At 37.6% G+C, this 17,280-nt stretch overlaps 1 protein-coding gene across 4 annotated transcripts in view; it reads left to right on the top strand.

Annotated features, from left to right (window-relative positions):
• CUL2 (cullin 2) overlaps positions 1-17,280 on the top strand; it is an 81,852-nt gene that overhangs the window by 38,779 nt on the left and 25,793 nt on the right. For all 4 annotated transcript variants that reach the window (XM_029238417.1, XM_029238415.1, XM_029238416.1 and 1 more), the window contains exons 6-8: positions 3,919-4,001; positions 14,543-14,639; positions 14,736-14,846. In XM_029238417.1, coding sequence (XP_029094250.1) covers positions 3,919-4,001; positions 14,543-14,639; positions 14,736-14,846 — 291 coding nt within the window. The remainder of the gene's footprint in view (positions 1-3,918; positions 4,002-14,542; positions 14,640-14,735; positions 14,847-17,280) is intronic.

Below are 17,280 nucleotides of genomic sequence, written 5' to 3'. Positions count from 1 at the left end.
ACCAAAAAAAAAAAAAAAAAAAAAAAAAAAAGTAAAGAAATTCAGAGTAAAACAATAAAGTGTGCAGTTCAACCAATTCACTCAAATTTTTGAGGTACAGTTCAGATTTAAATGTGGAAAATTATAATAATATATAAAACATATATTGACTATGCAAGAAATACTCTGGTGTGGTGTTTTTTTAAAAATTATTTATTTATTTATTTATTTTTGGCTGTGTTGGGTCTTCGTTTCTGTGCGAGAGCTTTCTCTAGTTGTGGCAAGCGGGGGCCACTCTTCATCGCAGTGCGCGGGCCTCTCACTGTCGTGGCCTCTCTTGTTGCGGAGCACAGGCTCCAGACGCGCAGGCTCAGTAGTTGTGGCTCACGGGCCTAGTTGCTCCGTGGCATGTGGGATCTTCCCAGACCAGGGATCGAACCCGTGTCCCCTGCATTAGCAGGCAGATTCTCAAGCACTGCACCACCAGGGAAGCCCTAGTGCAGTGTTCTTTTATTCATGTCGTACATATTTATCGAGTAGCCAGACATTGGGGATACAATGGTGAACAGACAGAAGGTCCGCTCTCCTCATGGGGAAGCAGATGCCAACAAAGTAGAGAAATTAATGTTAAATTTTGATGGGTGTCAGTGAAGGAAATAAACAACTAAGATGCAGCATTAGTAGAAATTTAAATTAGAATAACCCTTTTAGAAAGAAATTTATCAATCAAATTTATCAATTTAAAGTAGACTTTAAAATGTTCAATACCTGTTGACCAGGCAATCCCACGTCTGGTAATTTGTACTGCAAAACTAATACGGAAAAAACGGTTTAAATGTTTAAAAGTATTCCTTGCAGTCATTAATAAGGGTGACTAATGGGCTAACAGTCTAAATTTCCAATATCCAATAAAAATCACACATAGAAGACTATATACAATATGATTTTGTTATGAAAGTAAGCAAAGGGATAAATTAGTAGAAAACAGTTAATAGAAGCATTAACAAAGGGGAAAATGGTTTTTGAAAACATTTGGACACAACATTATATGTTTAATAGGAATAAAGCTGTAGAGGGGAAAGGATGTAGGGAAACAGATCAGTGGGAAATACCAGAATCTTAATAGCAGTTGCTTTAGTTTGTAGGATTATAAGTGAATGTTTTATTTTATAATCGTTCCTTATCACTAACGCTGTCATGCCCACTCCTCTTCCCAGAGGAAATCACTATAAACAATTAGATTTATATCTTTTCTGAATTTTACCTGCGCATTTACATATAAATATATATATACATACATAATAGTTTTGACATCCGAGCATACATAAAATTCTGCAACTTGTATTTCTTGCCTTTTGTTTAACAAGTAGGGATATCAAATAATTATTTATTAAACTATTCCCCTTAGTTTTCATTTTTTTGTTGTCACAAACAATACTGTGTGAACATCATTGTTCATTTGTTCACTTATTAAATATTGTTTGAATCCCTCTGTGTGCTAGACACTGTACTATGTGCTGGGAATATGGTAATGAGTAAAGTAAACAGAAATCTTACAATCATGGAGTTACATTTGTGTATATATCTGCTGGTACATGAGCAGAAATTTTCATGGAGTGAGTACCGGGAAGTGGATTTTCTGGGTCAAAGCACAGCCTGAACTTTGATAGCCCTGCCACCTTGCCTTTCAAAGGCTTTACCAGTTTGCCCTCCTACTACAGCTATAAAATCCCATTTTCTTATGTATTATCTTCTTTGTGCTAATTAAAAAGAAAAAGAAGGCAAAACCTGAAGATTGTTCCTTGTGGGAAAACAGATGCTTTTACTTATTTTTATAAAATTACCAGTGGATCAGAAAAAAGTTATCCCAGGGAAACAGTAGAGAGGCTAAAAACAGAATCATACCTGTGTGGATGCAGCTACGTTGGAAACAGGAGAAATCAATTTTTTTTTTTAAGGAGCAATCAGTTTTTGATACTGGAATAACTTGTACTCTGTATGAGAAAAATTTATTGGAGTTTAAAGGCTTCCGTGTGAAGGCAAAACTTGAAAACTTTGGAAGGCAGCATAGGACGACACATATCTCCTCAAGGTTGACCTTAGGGAGCGAAAGAGTTCTTAAAAGACACAAGAATGCAAACAATAACGGAAAAGATTGCTAAATTTGAGCACATTAAAATATAATATATTTTTACTTAAAAAATGCTGTAAAGAAATTCAAAAGTCAAGTCACAAACTATGACAAAGTGCGATATGTAAAACTGTCAAGGGATTAATTTCCACGATATATAAAGAACTACGAGGTTGCATTGAGAAGAAGACAAACATTAATGGACAGTTTACAGAGAAAAAAGAAAACTGAAATGCACAAAAATCATAAAAAGATGCCCAGCCTTATTCAGGAAATTGCCAGTTAAAACGTGAAGGAGGTCCATTTTATGTCCATCACATTGGCAGAGTCTGACCAGAGCCTGGCAGTAGCAGTTGTTGTCAGGATGTTGGCTTCAAGTGTAAAGTGGAAAACCACTTGGCTTTGTTTAGTAAAGCTGCACGCATGCCTGCTCCTGTCGGCCAGCGTCTCCACTCGTAGGTGTGTATCAGGGAACCGCTTGCTTATGACCACCAGAAGGTGAATACAGGAACAGCCGCGGTGTTCTCAGTGGCAAAAGCTGGGATCACAAACAGTGTCATCAGCAGTAGAAAGTAAAAGCTGATCATAGTGTCTTCATTCAAGAGGATACTATATAGCAATGCCAATGATTGAACTATAAACCCTGTCGGTTTGGTTGGATTTCAATAACAAAGTTACAGTTAAAAAATTATACATAAGAAATAAGATTAAAAAATAACAAAAAATAAATAAAATTTAAAAATAACAAACAAAACAAACCAAAACAAAAATCATACATGGGGGCTTCCCTGGTGGCGCAGTGGTTGAGAGTCCGCCTGCCGATGCAGGGGACACGGGTTCGTGCCCCGGTCCGGGAAGATCCCACATGCCGCAGAGCGGCTGGGCCCGTGAACCATGGCCGCTGAGCCTGTGCGTCCGGAGCCTGTGCTCCGCAACGGGAGAGGCCACAACAGTGAGAGGCCCACATACCGCAAAAAAAAAAAAAAAAAAAATCATACATGGAAGAGCATACAATGTGATTTTGTTATCAAGGTCAGAAACAGTCAACTTCAGGACTTCCCTGGTGGTCCAGTGGTTAGGACTCCGCGCTTCCATTGCAGGGGGCACAGGTTTGATACTTGGTCGGGGAACTAAGATCCCACATGCCATGTGGTGCGGCCAAAAAAAAAAAGAAATAGTCAACTTCAAAAATATCATATGGGGATAGTTACACACTTGGTAGAGCTGTAAGGAAGGGAATGATTTAACACAAAACGCAGGATAGTGATAATCTCTGAGGGGAAAGAAAGGAGGAGGACATTTGGGGCAACAGTAATGGTGAAGCCATATTTCTTAAATTGGGTGTTGAATACAGGTATGTTTATTTTATTATTCTTTAAATTGACTTATTCTTTTATGTTTGTATGAGAGGTGTTATGATTTCAAAAACCAGCCAACAGCCAAATCACATTATTTTATTTAACATAACTCCTTTGTTTCCATTATAGTTTTGGTGTCTATAGCCCTTCCCTAATATTGGGCATTTAACAATCAATAAATTAAGGTTTTATAAAAATCAGTTATTTCTGTAAGATTTTCAATTAATGATAAAAGCTTAATTCTGTTGTTTGTACAAGTCTGATATGATAGTCATTGTCATTTTAAATTAGAAATTTATTTTCCTTATATTCAATTTTTATTTGAATTTTGAAGTAGAGTTATAAATACTTCATTTGATGGGTGTTTTTACTTTTAAAGGAAGTCTTGAACAAATGTTTAAATCAGATACTGAGTAATTCAGCCTTGATGATTTTCATTTTTCCTGGCAGCTAGCATTGGATATGTGGAGGAAATTGATGGTTGAACCACTTCAGACCATCCTCATCCGAATGCTGCTCCGAGAAATCAAAAAGTGAGTACTGACATTGATCTTCCTGAGTCAGTTCTAATTTGCTGTTTGAAATGGTCTAAAATAGTGAACGGTTGCATGGCTGTCAACTGCACATAGGCCTCATTTTACTGTAACAAGCCTCATTTTCCATTCTAATGCCAATATTTTAAAATCGTTTTATAATCTTTTGGTTTTGGGGGGCAGATTTCACTATGACCTAATATGCTTAGTAAATAAATAAGTCCCTGAAGGAAGTGACTTGTTGTGTAATCCTGAAACATCTTGGATCTTGTAGGCAGTGCTGAGTTGTTTGAACATATTCTCGGCTGAAACCCTGATGACAATAACCTACTCAGGAAAACAGATTCTTCCAGTTGTTGGTCACCTTAATAATCAGTTAACTTCTGAGGTAAATTTATGAGGAAAGGGCTTCCCACTGTCCTCATGGCCCAGAGTGGTTGACTCTTTACCTAACTGCTGTGTGAATAACGTTTGGCACCAAGTAAGTTATCCTGTGGAGTCCAGAGTAGAACATTCTTGGTCAGCTCTGGCCTAGAAGATTCTTACTAGACCTCAGCTCTGGGGAATCCGAAACTGAAATCGCTCACACAGATAAATTCTAGGTGACTGGAACTACTGTGAAAGGAATGCTGTAGACCAGTGAATTGCTGTGTGATAATGGCCACTCCCTCTGAAACTGCTTTCATTAAGAAGACCCAAATATGGAGTTTTCTATGTGAGGAAAAAAGCAGAGCATTGTTCTTACTATGGGGCTCCTAATAAGAAATAAGAGGTTAAGAAAAAAAGCCATAAAAGGAGAGACTATTTTAATAATTAATGTTAACACCAAATAGAAAATATGTGGTAGGAGTTAGTAACTTGGTTTTAAAAATTGTCACTCACACTTTTCATGATTCTACTGTTTCCAAAGGTGATGAGAGAGAGGAAAGGCAGTAGTGAAGCAGTAGGGTGGAACAGTTTTCTTCCTTCCTCTTTCTCCACTGAACTATGACTGACTAAAAGAACACGTCCAACGAGAATTACAGGCTCTAGTATAATTTCCTTTGCTAAGAAATATTAGCTTTCTTCTTGACTTAGAATTCAGCTATTTTACATTAAAAGGATAATGAAAATATTGTTATAATTTTCTAAATGCACTTTTAATGAAATGTCTCTTTTTTTTAAAAAAAAAAAGAATTTTATTTATTTATGGCTGTGTTGGGTCTTCGTTTCTGTGTGAGGGCTTTCTCTAGTTGTGGCAAGCGGGGGCCACTCTTCATCGCGGTGCCTGGGCCTCTCACTACCGCGGCCTCTCTTGTTGCGGAGCACAGGCTCCAGATGCACAGGCTCAGTAGTTGTGGCTCACAGGCCCAGTCGCTCCGTGGCATGTGGGGTCTTCCCAGACCAGGGCGCGAACCCGTGTCCCCTGCATTGGCAGGCAGACTCCCAACCACTGCGCCACCAGGGAAGCCCCGAAATGTCTCTTTTAATATAATTTTGATCCAACCTAGTAAATTTTCCTTAAGTGTGATTGTTAGCTTGTTAAAAATGAATTTTATGAAAAATTAAAGAAAATATAACTGAGAAAAATAATACAACAGTAGGATACTAATTCTGGAAAAGACATAGGGACTATATGTTTAGAGACATTAGGGCAACTTGTTTTAGTTTTGTTGTTAAAATCAGTTTCCATTAAAGTATTATTCAACATGCTTTACTAATATCTCATTTATTTTTTATGTCTACTCTGTTAGGTAGGTATTATCTTACATTTTACAGCTAAGGGTACTAAGGCTTAATAATAATAATAAAATATGGAAACTGTGTACCAAGCAGTGATCTAAAAACTTTACGTGTGAATCCCATTTAATCTTCACCCTAGGTGATTGGTACAATTTACCATTTTACAGTTGTGTTGCTCTATTCAGCTCCCATCTTCTTAATTCCAGAGATTCAAATCTGGAATTTTTAACTCTAAATCCATTATGCCTGTCATTTCAATCCACAGAATGTTTCTTCCGCTCCTAGCTCCAGTACTTAAGCTTAATGATGAATATATTTTGGTTTTATAATGCTTTGAATATTCTAGTGTTTTCACACGTATTTTCTTTATTTGATCTCAAGGAGGCCAGGCAGGTTTTATTTATAAGTAAGCAAATTGAACTTCAATAAGGAAAAATGACTTACTGAACTTGATGTAGGTCGGAAAGAGACTCCATGTCTTTAAGCTTCCAATTTGGGTCTTTCTGCTACATTGCTTTAACATCTATTTACCCTTTGTCATGTGAGATATCATGGACAGATAGGGTGACAATAAAGCATGATGAGAGAGTGGTAAATTGCCCAGAGCACTGGGAAAAGTAGATTGAAAAAGGTGAGATGAAGTGGAGAGGATTATACAGTGAAAAGATTTCAGAGCAAGGACAAATGACATGCCGGCAATCCCTAACAGATAGACGTGGTTTTACTCCTGCCTAGATAGGTCTCCCTTAGTGCTAACATTATTTAATGTAGTCTGAGAGGTTATTTTTTATCATAATAGCCAAGAGTTACTAAAAGAAAAGACATGTGCCTTTCCTAGTTCTTAAATATATTTAGTACTTGGTACACTGTTTACCCTTGGACGTCAACATTTTTTAGATACTGCTGCTTTAAAACTGTTCCCAGGGTTTTACGTTTGTTTAGCCCTGTGATTCTTAAGCACTTGTCCTTTAGCTAAAATGCTTGCTTCCACCACTCAGGTGCTTATCTGATACTAATGATACAGCTCTTTTCCTACAACTTGGGTTAGATAATCCCTACCTCAGTTAATTGTTCTTTATTTTACCCAAGTAATATACTTTCTCCATCTTTTCACTGTGTGCTCTTAGCTTCATCAGTAGATGAATTGATTTGGTTAGCACCTTTAGGAAAAGAGTAGTTCCTAATGTAACTTTGGTTGTGCAGAGGTATATTTTATGCTGCACCATCACCTGCATCTCTAGGAGTTTTTGTATAGAATCACACATAGAACTGTCCTTCATTTTCTTATTGTAAGAGAAATATACAGATCATAAAAATTCCCCAACTCACAGGTAGTGTGTTGATCTTCTTGGAAGATTTCACAAAGTTGAGGGCCATCTCAGCCTTGAAAGAGGTAAAGTTATCTGTCAAGCTAATGGAGGACATTTTCTTGTGAAATCAAAATGTTCTGCTAAGTGAAAATTCTTACTAGGCATGAATGCTGAAATGCTCAGTAAACTGTAATACAATTTCATGACTTTTGAAAAAAGTTGTATTGGGTGGAGTGGGGTTTCTGTAGATCAGAAAAGACGGTCTAAAAAGGTCACAGGCAGGAAAACAAGACAGCAACATAAAGTGACGTAAAAGGCTAAACGACCATGTATCCTCTGCTTTTCAGGTACAGACTAGGTCCAGGCTCTTTTTTTGATTAATTGTATTCTATAAAGGTGGCTTCTTTTGAGGTATATAAACGCTACAGGAATAATCCCAGCTTCATGGATTTTAGAGAAACTGTTTCAGTGAAGTACTAGATTTAAAAGTGGAATGTAGGTTGCAGAATTTTTTTGTTTGCTTAAGAGAGTCAATGAAACAATTGTTTAATTTTTTTTTCATGGTATCATGAAATCTGTACACATAAAATTTAATTGATAATCCAAAAGTAAAAGTGCTCCTCCTATATAAGGAAGAAAGATACAAGTGATGTAGTCATAGGTTGTGTATCTGCATGTTTTTCACAGTGTCTGCTTCACTAAGGAAAGATAAAAGTAATTCTATTCATATAATAACTTGTCTTTTATAATAAAATAGTAGAATTGCCAATTGGGGCTTTCAGCATAGTAACAACCTAACATTGTTTTTAATTTTAATAAATAAAATGCTGTAACTTTGTGGATCTAAATGTTACAGTGTAAGAATATGAAATTAGAGAGAAGAAAGTAGATACATTTTTAAATGCAGGTAAAAGGATTTGCTTAGATGCTTAAAGATACTGTTGAAAACACAGACTTTTTAATGCTAAATGAATTCAGAATTGCTTTCCTTTTTTCCAGTAGCTCCACAGTTAACTTTCTAGTGTCAAGTAGTCTTTGAACAAAAGTAGAAACTTTAAAAATTTTTTTAAAAATATATTTTATTTATTTATTTTTGGCTGCATTGGGTCTTAGTTGCTGTGCGCGGGCTTTCTCTCTAGTTGCAGCGAATAGGGTCTACTCTTCGTTGCGGTGGGCGTGCTTCTCATTGCAGTGGCTTCTCTTATTGTGGAGCACAGGCTCTAGGCGTGCGGGCTTCAGTAGTTGTGGTGCCTGGGCTCAGTAGTTGTGGCGCACAGGCTTAGTTGCTCCGTGGCCTGTGGGATTTTCCCGGATCAGGGCTCGAACCCATGTCCCTTGCATTGGCAGGTGGATTCTTAACCACTGTGCCACCAGAGAAACCCCAAAATAAAAACTATAAATAAAATTCTTTCTTCCCCTTTGAATTAGGAACAATCTATAACATAGGCTGCTATGGCTGATTTGTGTTTTCTCTGGCATGTTCATATGTTTGTTATTCTATTTCTTAACTGTTAAGAAATTATAGATTTCATTGAGGAAAAATATCTTGGATAAAAATAAAATTTAGGGCTTCCCTGGTGGCGCAGTGGTTGAGAGTTCACCTGCCGATGCAGGGGTCACGGGTTCGTGCCCCGGTCCGGGAGGATCCCACATGCCGCGGAGTGGCTGGGCCCGTGAGCCATGGCCGCTGAGCCTGCGCTTCCAGAGCCTGTGCTCCGCAACGGGAGAGGCCACAACAGTGAGAAGCCCGCGTACAGCAAAAACAAACAAACAAACAAACAAAATAAATAAATAAAATTTAATGTAGTAGTTTTTATTCTTTTGTATCTCAGTTTCTGAGAGATGTTTTAAATTTCCCAGCTCATTTTAGATTTATGGATTTTCATCAGTGCCGTTGTTAGTTTTTGTTTTATGAATTTTGAGGCTCTGTTGTTAGTTGAATAAATATCAGGATTATTCTGTTCATGGTTAATTGTTTTTATTGTTATGTAGTAACTTTATCTATCTTGTGCTCTTTTTCCGTATTCTGTCACATATTAACATTGTTATAACAGTTTTCTTTTGGACTTTTGGGGATTTTGCTGTGTGTGTGTATCATTTAGTGTAAAATTAAATATAGATACAGGAGGCCATACAACACAAATGTACAGCTTAATGAATTATTATAAGGTGAATGTGCTTGTTACTGCCACCCAGGTTAAGGACTAGAACCATGCCAGCCTCCCCTGAGACCCTTGTGTGTGTCCCATCCCCTCCCTTTCTCCCATAGTAACCACTACCCAACTTTTGAGGCAATCACTTTCTTCTATTTCCTTATGGTTTTTTCACCCATGTGTGCATTCCTAGACTCTGTAGTTTAGTCTTGTCTATCCTAAAAAAACCTGCTCTAGACTGTGCCCAGACTGAGCTAGACTGAGCTAGACTGCGCCCAGACTGCTCCAGACTGTACCCTGACTGCTCCCAGACTGCACCCAGACTGCCCCCAAACTGCGCCAAACTGCCCCCAGACTGCTCCAGACTGCACCCAGACTGCGCCAAACTGCCCCCAGACTGCTCCAGACTGCACCCTGACTGCTCCCAGACTGCACCCAGACTGCCCCCAAACCGCGCCAAACTGCCCCCAGACTGCACCCAGGCTGCACCAGACTGCGCCCTGACTGCTCCCAGACTGCACCCAGACTGCCCCCAAACTGCCCCCAAACTGTGCCAAACTGCCCCCAGACTGCTCCAGACTGGACCCAGACTGCGCCAAACTGCCCCCAGACTGCTCCAGACTGCACCAGACTGTGCCCAGACTTCTAATCTAAAACATCTTTTAATCAATAGGTTTCTCCTCCATCCCTTTTTTTTTTAACTTGTAACTTATTTGTTCATGAATCCTGGCCATTTGATCTTTAGACTTTACCACTGTCTGGATTTTGGTGATTGCATGCATGAGGCCCATTTATACGTGTTTCTGTGTCCTCTGTTTCCTGTAAATTGGCAGTTCAGTGTTTTACTCAGACTCAGGTTGGTTCTTGCCGGCAAAACCAAAGATATTTTGTTCTTTGGTAATGTCTGATTTTTCACTCTTTTTTTGATGTAAGCAGCCACTGATGCTAAATGCTGACATCTTTTAGTATATTGGGGTTTGTAAAAAAATGCCACCTTAATTCTGTCATTCGGTTTTCATTTTTTAACTTGAAAAATTTTATAAAAATATTCTTACCCTTATCTACTATTTGGTTATCGTATAGGAAGGGCGAAATAACTGCTTGTTTCTTTTCTTTTCTTTACCGAGTTGTCAGGATAATGAGTTGGTTTGCTGTCATGTTCAAAAAGTGGCCAATTAGCTTTTTTTTTTCCAACATACTGTGATGAAGCTTATAGACTTAAATATATTTGACTTGTTCCTATTCATTGTCTAACTTTATTAAAGTTTAAATAGCTTCTCTTTGGTTAGTTGGTGCCAGAGCCTTTTTGAAGTGACCCTAGTCATCATTGATAACTTTCTTGCTATCTAGTATGTCAGTGTATTCCAGGCTTATCTTGTACATTTTCTTCCCCAGACCTGGTACCAGCTACTCAGTGAAAAACTTAGTTCCAAATACACAAATGACATGTACATGCATTCTTGAAAACCTTTGAGTGTTCCAGATCCTTTCCTCAATCTTCCTCTCCACAGAGGTAATAATCCCTGTTATCATTCGGTTAACTGTCTTTTCAAACCTTTTCCTATGAATTTTTATATCTATGTAGAGAAATAAATATGATACAGAATACAATACAGAATATTGTTCTGTTTTCTTAAGTATAGAATTTTTTCTTTTTTTCTAACTTCTGAAAATCATTTATGACGTACTTCTTTTAAAATTCAGTTTTATATCTTGATAATTTTTCTATGTTTGTACGTAGAGATCTTCCTCATTCTTCCTAAACTCTATATAATATTTGGTATGGCTCTACCTCAATTTTTAAACTCTTCTCCTAGTAATGTCTATTAGGTTGTTTCCAGCTTTTCCATTACTACAACTCCTGGCTCTGTCATGCACAGGTGCAGATGTTTGGAGCCATAGCGTATGTGCCTTTAGAATTAACGTTGCCCTCTGTAAAGTACCTGTTCTTCCAAAGGCAGAGTATGGGAACCCATTTCTCTACTACTCATCAAGGCTTGCCAGTCTGAAGGTGAACTGTTTCCTTGATTTTCCAGTGCCTCCTGAGGTGCTCTGGGGTTGGGGCCAAGCAGTCTGGGCACAGTCTGGTGCAGTCTGGGCTCAGTCTGGCACAGCCTGGGGGCAGTCTGGGGGCAGTCTGGCGCAGTCTGGCCGCAGTCTGGAGCAGTCTGGCCGCAGTGTGGGTGCAGTCTGGCCGCAGTCTGCCGCAGTCTGGGTGCAGTCTGGGTGCAGTCTGGCCACAGTCTGGAACAGTCTGGCCGCAGTTTGGCTCAGTCTGGGGGCAGTCTGGGAGCAGTCTGGAGCAGTCTGGGGGCAGTCTGGAACAGTCTGGCCGCAGTTTTGCACAGTCTGGGGACAGTCTGGGGGCAGTCTGGCACAGTCTGGAGCAGTCTGGGCACAGTCTGGGAGCAGTCTGGGGGCAGTCTGGCACAGTCTGGAGCAGTCTGGGCACAGTCTGGGAGCAGTCTGGGGGCAATCTGGCGCAGTCTGGAGCAGTCTGGGCGCAGGCGCTTCCCTTCCTCGTGGCACCACACTCACTGCTCCTGCAGGGACACGCAGAGCAGCTAGTCTGCTGATGACCTTGCTGGTTTTGTGCCAGCCCGCTTTCAGTAACACCACTTCTTGCCTGTCCTCCTTCACTATCTTCCACCCCCTCCCTTTAGCAGTTCTTTCTCTTGTGCATTTTGGTCCGTAATTTTGTTTTTCTGTGCTGTCTAGTCTTCATTCTCTTTTTTTCAATTTCTACAGGTCCAAGGGCTACAGCCAACAATGGAGTGTTAAAAAGTATCCTTCCTGTCACTTCTCAGATTTGGAGTGAGAGCAGGAGGCTGCATTTAATTTGTTGGAACCATATTCTCATTTTAATCATAGGGGGTGAATGGGAGTTTCACCAAGAGATTAATTTACCCATTGTCACATATCAGAATCAGGACTTTTGAGAGTTCCAACCTAACTTTTAATGACCATCACAAACCTGGTCTGCTCTCTAAAATGCCTTGGTTTTAAAATCACAGTTAGTGCTTTTTTGGTCTCTAAGCTTTCTTCTCCTCTCTAATTTATTGAAAATGCTTCCATTTTGCGCCTATCTGTACTTAAAATACTAGCTTATTGATGGTTTACTCATGTACCAGGCACTGTGCTACATACTTGCTTGGATTATGCATAATCTTTACCATATCCTCGTGAGAGTACATACATTTCTTACCCCCACTTTACAGAAGGGGACATCTCTGAGTACTAAAGGTTAATAAGCACCTGCACAAGGTGACATATTAATGCAGCCAGAACTTGAACCTAGGTAGTCTGACTCCAAAATCCTGGTCTTAGGGGCTACAATAAACTATTCCTATTAGTTCCCATCCTCCCAGCTGAGTGATTTCATTATGATTGTTGTAGGCATTTTCCACTTAGTTCTGTCAAGATCAAATAATGAGCCATATTCTAAAAATTCTTCATATTCTTTTCTCAAGGCTCGTCTCTTGGGATCACTGTTCTTAGATGAGACCAGAGCTTATTCAGATAACCAGCTTAGTCATTGCTTTTATATAGTACTAACTTAGCATCATTTCAGTTTATTTTCATTATCTGTCAGCCTAATAGAAATAAATTACAATGATTTTCTATTGTACCTTTTGTGCAGTTATCAAAGTGTATGGTGAATTGAATAATTATGCCTAAGAGTTTCTGAGTTCAGACGTTCTTCTTACAGGAGAGGACAATTTAGTTATTAAGCAGTAGGAATGTCGATGTTCTTTCTAGGCACTACCTTACCTGATTCCCGCTTCTCTGGGCCTTTTGGGGTCAGAAACAAATGGCAGGAGTGCTGAGAATAGCAGCAGTGGACGTTTTCCTGGTGCTGAGCAGGGACAGTAGGATTTGGTCATGAAAATAATTTTAGGTAACCTGATTTTCCAAATATTTAGATATTTCTCACTTTTGACTGATTTTCATTTGGTCCCAGGCAAAGTTAAAAGGCAAAAAGTGATGCGCTCCAAATCAATGGAATAGGTTATATCATTATTTCAGCAGATTTAATTTGGGCTTAAGAGGGAAGGTCAGCAGAGGAAAGGAGCTCACCATGTGTCGCCTTGTATGAACTCATCGTTCTTATTAGTTCTTATATCAAAATGTAGACTTTGTAACTACATTTCTGTGACTGTCAGAAGGACTGTAGCCATATTAATTCAAGCACAACAAACTTTTCCCAGAATATCCAGATAATTAATGGGAGACAGAATGGGAGACAGATTAGAGGGAGGCAGAGGCAGGGAGGGACACTGATATATAAAGGTAATTGCCACAATACTTTTCTTAAATGTTAGAAAATCTTTATATCCCAGTACGAAAACCAGAAGATTTTACTAGGAAGTGATGATAATATATTTTTCTGTTGCTTTCTTTGTAAAATAATTATTAATTCAAAGAAAAAAAATATTTTAAAGTGAGGTGGAAGATTACCATGGAAAGGTAAACCTTTGACTGTATAATGGTTTGATTTGAGCATTATTACTGGAGTCAGAAACTTCCAACATAGAGCCAGACCGTTTTACTGTGGCTTTAGGCCCACTCTTATTTTTTTCCTATTTCATTTTCCTATTTCTATAATTATAAAAGCCAAACTTCACCTTCATTTCTTATTGTGATTAAGACTTGCATCACAGTAGTACCCTTGACTAAGTAGGAACTTACCAAAATGTCACATGAATAATTGAGATGACTTTAGATCCCTTTGTAACTGTAACAGAATATAGAAATATTAAAACATATCTCACTAAATTTCTAAGTAGAGAAATACCTTTGTGCTTAAATGAAAGCATCAGTGGCTCTGGCAGACCTCTTAGAGAGAGAACAACAGTTATTAGTCATTTCAATGAGCGATATATTGTATTAGAGTGTACCTTTGAGGAATGAGTCTCATCAGGTTACTGTAGGCATACTTATGATGGTTCAAAGACTGCATTCTCAGACCACATCCTCTAGTAATAGAGTTTGTGGTGAGTGAAATTCAAATATTCTTAACCACTGGTATTTAAAGTCTTGAATTGATAGGCTCATAGCTACTCTATTAAAATTGGAGAAGTATCATCTTAGTGTCAACATAGTATCTTTAATTTTACAATTAAGCTTTTCTGTTGTTTATTGAAATGACATCTAATGTGTACATAAACTATCATAAATATTAACTCAGCTGCAATATGAAAAATCATTTTTAAGCATCGTGTGCGTTGACCTTTAAAATGCTTTATACATTATGTGATTAGACCAATAGAATAAGCAGCCATATTGTGGCATACTTTGGTATATTCCCATAGATATTTGTATTCTCAAGAATGTTTTGTGTTATACCTTGTTTTAGTGATCGTGGTGGAGAAGACCCAAACCAGAAAGTAATCCATGGGGTTATTAACTCCTTTGTTCATGTTGAACAGTATAAGAAAAAATTCCCCTTAAAGGTAAAAAGCCTCCTTTAAAAACATAAATAATTAGACCTTTAATTTCTTAAGTTGCCTGTTCTAATTTTTTAAATATGATTTAATTGATTTATTTAGTTTTATCAGGAAATCTTTGAGTCTCCCTTCCTGACTGAAACAGGAGAGTATTACAAACAAGAAGCTTCAAATTTATTACAAGAATCAAACTGCTCACAGTATATGGAAAAGGTAAGAAAACATTATGTTAACTACATCATCTATTATATATCAGGCATGGTTTTATTTAATATTAGCTATCTTAGTTAATATATTTTTTTGATGGAAAAAGTTCTGTTTTTTTGATCATTACACTGAGTTATAGTTAATGTACAACACCTATTGATAAATCATTGTTCCTGCTATGGCATTTTCCATAGAAAAGGTGCTATTCCAGTTTTCATTGTGGTTGATGCTTTCTGATAAAATCCTGATTGCTGGATTTGCTTGTCTTTAAAATTAATATATATTCATATTCTTGGCAAAATAAACTATATTTTGTGCTTAGTAGATAAGGGAATAGGGTAAGTACAAAAGCTAAGGGTTGGGGTTTTTATCTTCCTCTAAAATGGAAGGAAAAAAATAGTAAAAATATTATAATTCTAGATACTTGGTCTTTTTGGTCTGTTAAGTTTGTGGAAGGCTGAGAAAAACCTCCACGAGAAATTTTAATCATTAAACCAACACATTGATAACCATATTTATAATTCCATGTATATTTTCTCAGTAAAAGAATAGTGAGATTATAAATTCAGTCATCAGATAAGATATGTTAGAAATTTTAACTAGATTGTTTCATCAGCAGTGTTGGATTTCAAGCATTTTATTATCAGATGATTTTTGTTAGTTTGTTTACCTTTAAGAAAGGTAAAATGGGGACTTCCCTGGTGGCGCAGTGGTTAAGACTCCACACTCCCAATGTAGGGGGCCTGGGTTCGATCCCTGGTCGGGGAACTAGATCCCACATGCATGCCACAACTAAGAGTTCACATGCTGCAACTAAGGAGCCCGCCTGCCACGACTACGACCCAGTGCAACCAAATAAATAAATATATATTTTTTTTAAGAAAAGGTAAAATGTTTCAAGTGAAATAGCTGTAGTGAGGCTTCCATAGGCTATAGGTCAGGAAATATCAGTACTTACTGATATGATACAATGGTGAATATTCCACAAAGCCCAGGTCCAGAAGTCTGAGTTGTTTAATTCTTTTCATGCTTTGTCACTCTTTAGCTCTGGGACCTTGAAGAAGTTATCTAGGACATTTTCCTCCGTTAAGTGCAGGCTACACTAAGTCAGTGGGTCTTAGCACTTAGCCCTTTTTACATCTTAGACTTTTGTTAAAGGTTCTAGATCCAATCCTGAGAAGTACACACAGAATATCAGGGATACATACTCTCCTCGTTATATCTGGCTCTCAAAAACAGGCTGTTGGCAAACAATGGAAACAACCCAAATGCCTTTCAGGAGTTGAAAAGACAGGCAAAATGTGTATACATACAATGCAATATCATTCAGCCTTAAAAAGGAATAAAGTTCTGACACATGCTACAAGATGGATTAACTTTGAGAATATTATGTTGAGTGAAATAAGCCAGACACAAAAGGACAAACATCATATGGTTCCACTTATATAAAATATCTAGAATAGACAAAATAATACAGAAAGTATTATAGATTAGAAGTTATTGGGAGGGGAGGATAGGGAGTTATAGCTTAGTGGTTGCACAGTTTCTGTTTGGTGTAATGAAAAAGTTTTGGAAATAGACAGTTGCACAACATTGTGAATATAATTAATGCTACTGAATTGTACACTTAAAAATGGTTAAAATGACAAATTTTATGTTACATATATTTTACCACAATTTTAAAAAACTAATAATGTAATATACCAAAAACCACTGAATTGTATACTTTAAATGGGTGAATCATATGATATGTAAACTAGATCTCAAACTATTAAAAGGAAGGCCATTGGAGATTATATTTGGAAAATAACATTTATAAGAATAGGTCATTTAATTAACAGACAATTCATATGGCCTTCCTACTTCCCTTTCTGTATCTTTCCTCTAGTTTTGGCTTTTTCTGCCAGCTACAGGTGGTTTATTTGATACCCTGCATTGAGGCACTCCAAACTTAATCTACTTTTTATTGATATGCACACTGCCCCCCGTTTTCATTATTTTATTTTTTTCCTTTTCTCATCCTCCCTTGCCTCCCTCAGACCCACATTCTAATTCCTTTTTTATTTAGTTAATCCATAAGCAGATTAAAGTCATGTTTGTATACTAAACATGGCTAGGTCTGTTTTTCATTTGAGGTAGAAATAAGCCAGATTCTCTGGCTATTATCTTTATTATCTGGTTCTTGTTGATGTTAACCAGTGTATTGTTTGTACCTCAGTGCTTTTTTAATAGGATAAGCTTTAATAAAGATCTTGACTGAAATATTTGACTATGACTAAATTTTTTTTACTTAAAAAAAATTTAGTGGAATATTTAATGCGATAGTTTACTGTCATGTACATACTGTTTGTTTTGTAAGATGAATCAACATAAAGTAATTAGCTTAATCTACATGATCCAGTTGATGTAAATTACTTTTTAGTTTGATAGTTAAATATTC

This window comes from Monodon monoceros, unplaced genomic scaffold, assembly GCF_005190385.1.
Source record: "Monodon monoceros isolate NGI ecotype Baffin Bay Population unplaced genomic scaffold, NGI_Narwhal_1 Super_Scaffold_21, whole genome shotgun sequence".
In the NCBI taxonomy this organism is placed as follows: Eukaryota; Metazoa; Chordata; class Mammalia; order Artiodactyla; family Monodontidae; genus Monodon; species Monodon monoceros.
The sequence above is the reverse complement of the archived record's forward strand: the minus strand, read 5'-3'. Positions and strand labels throughout refer to the sequence as shown.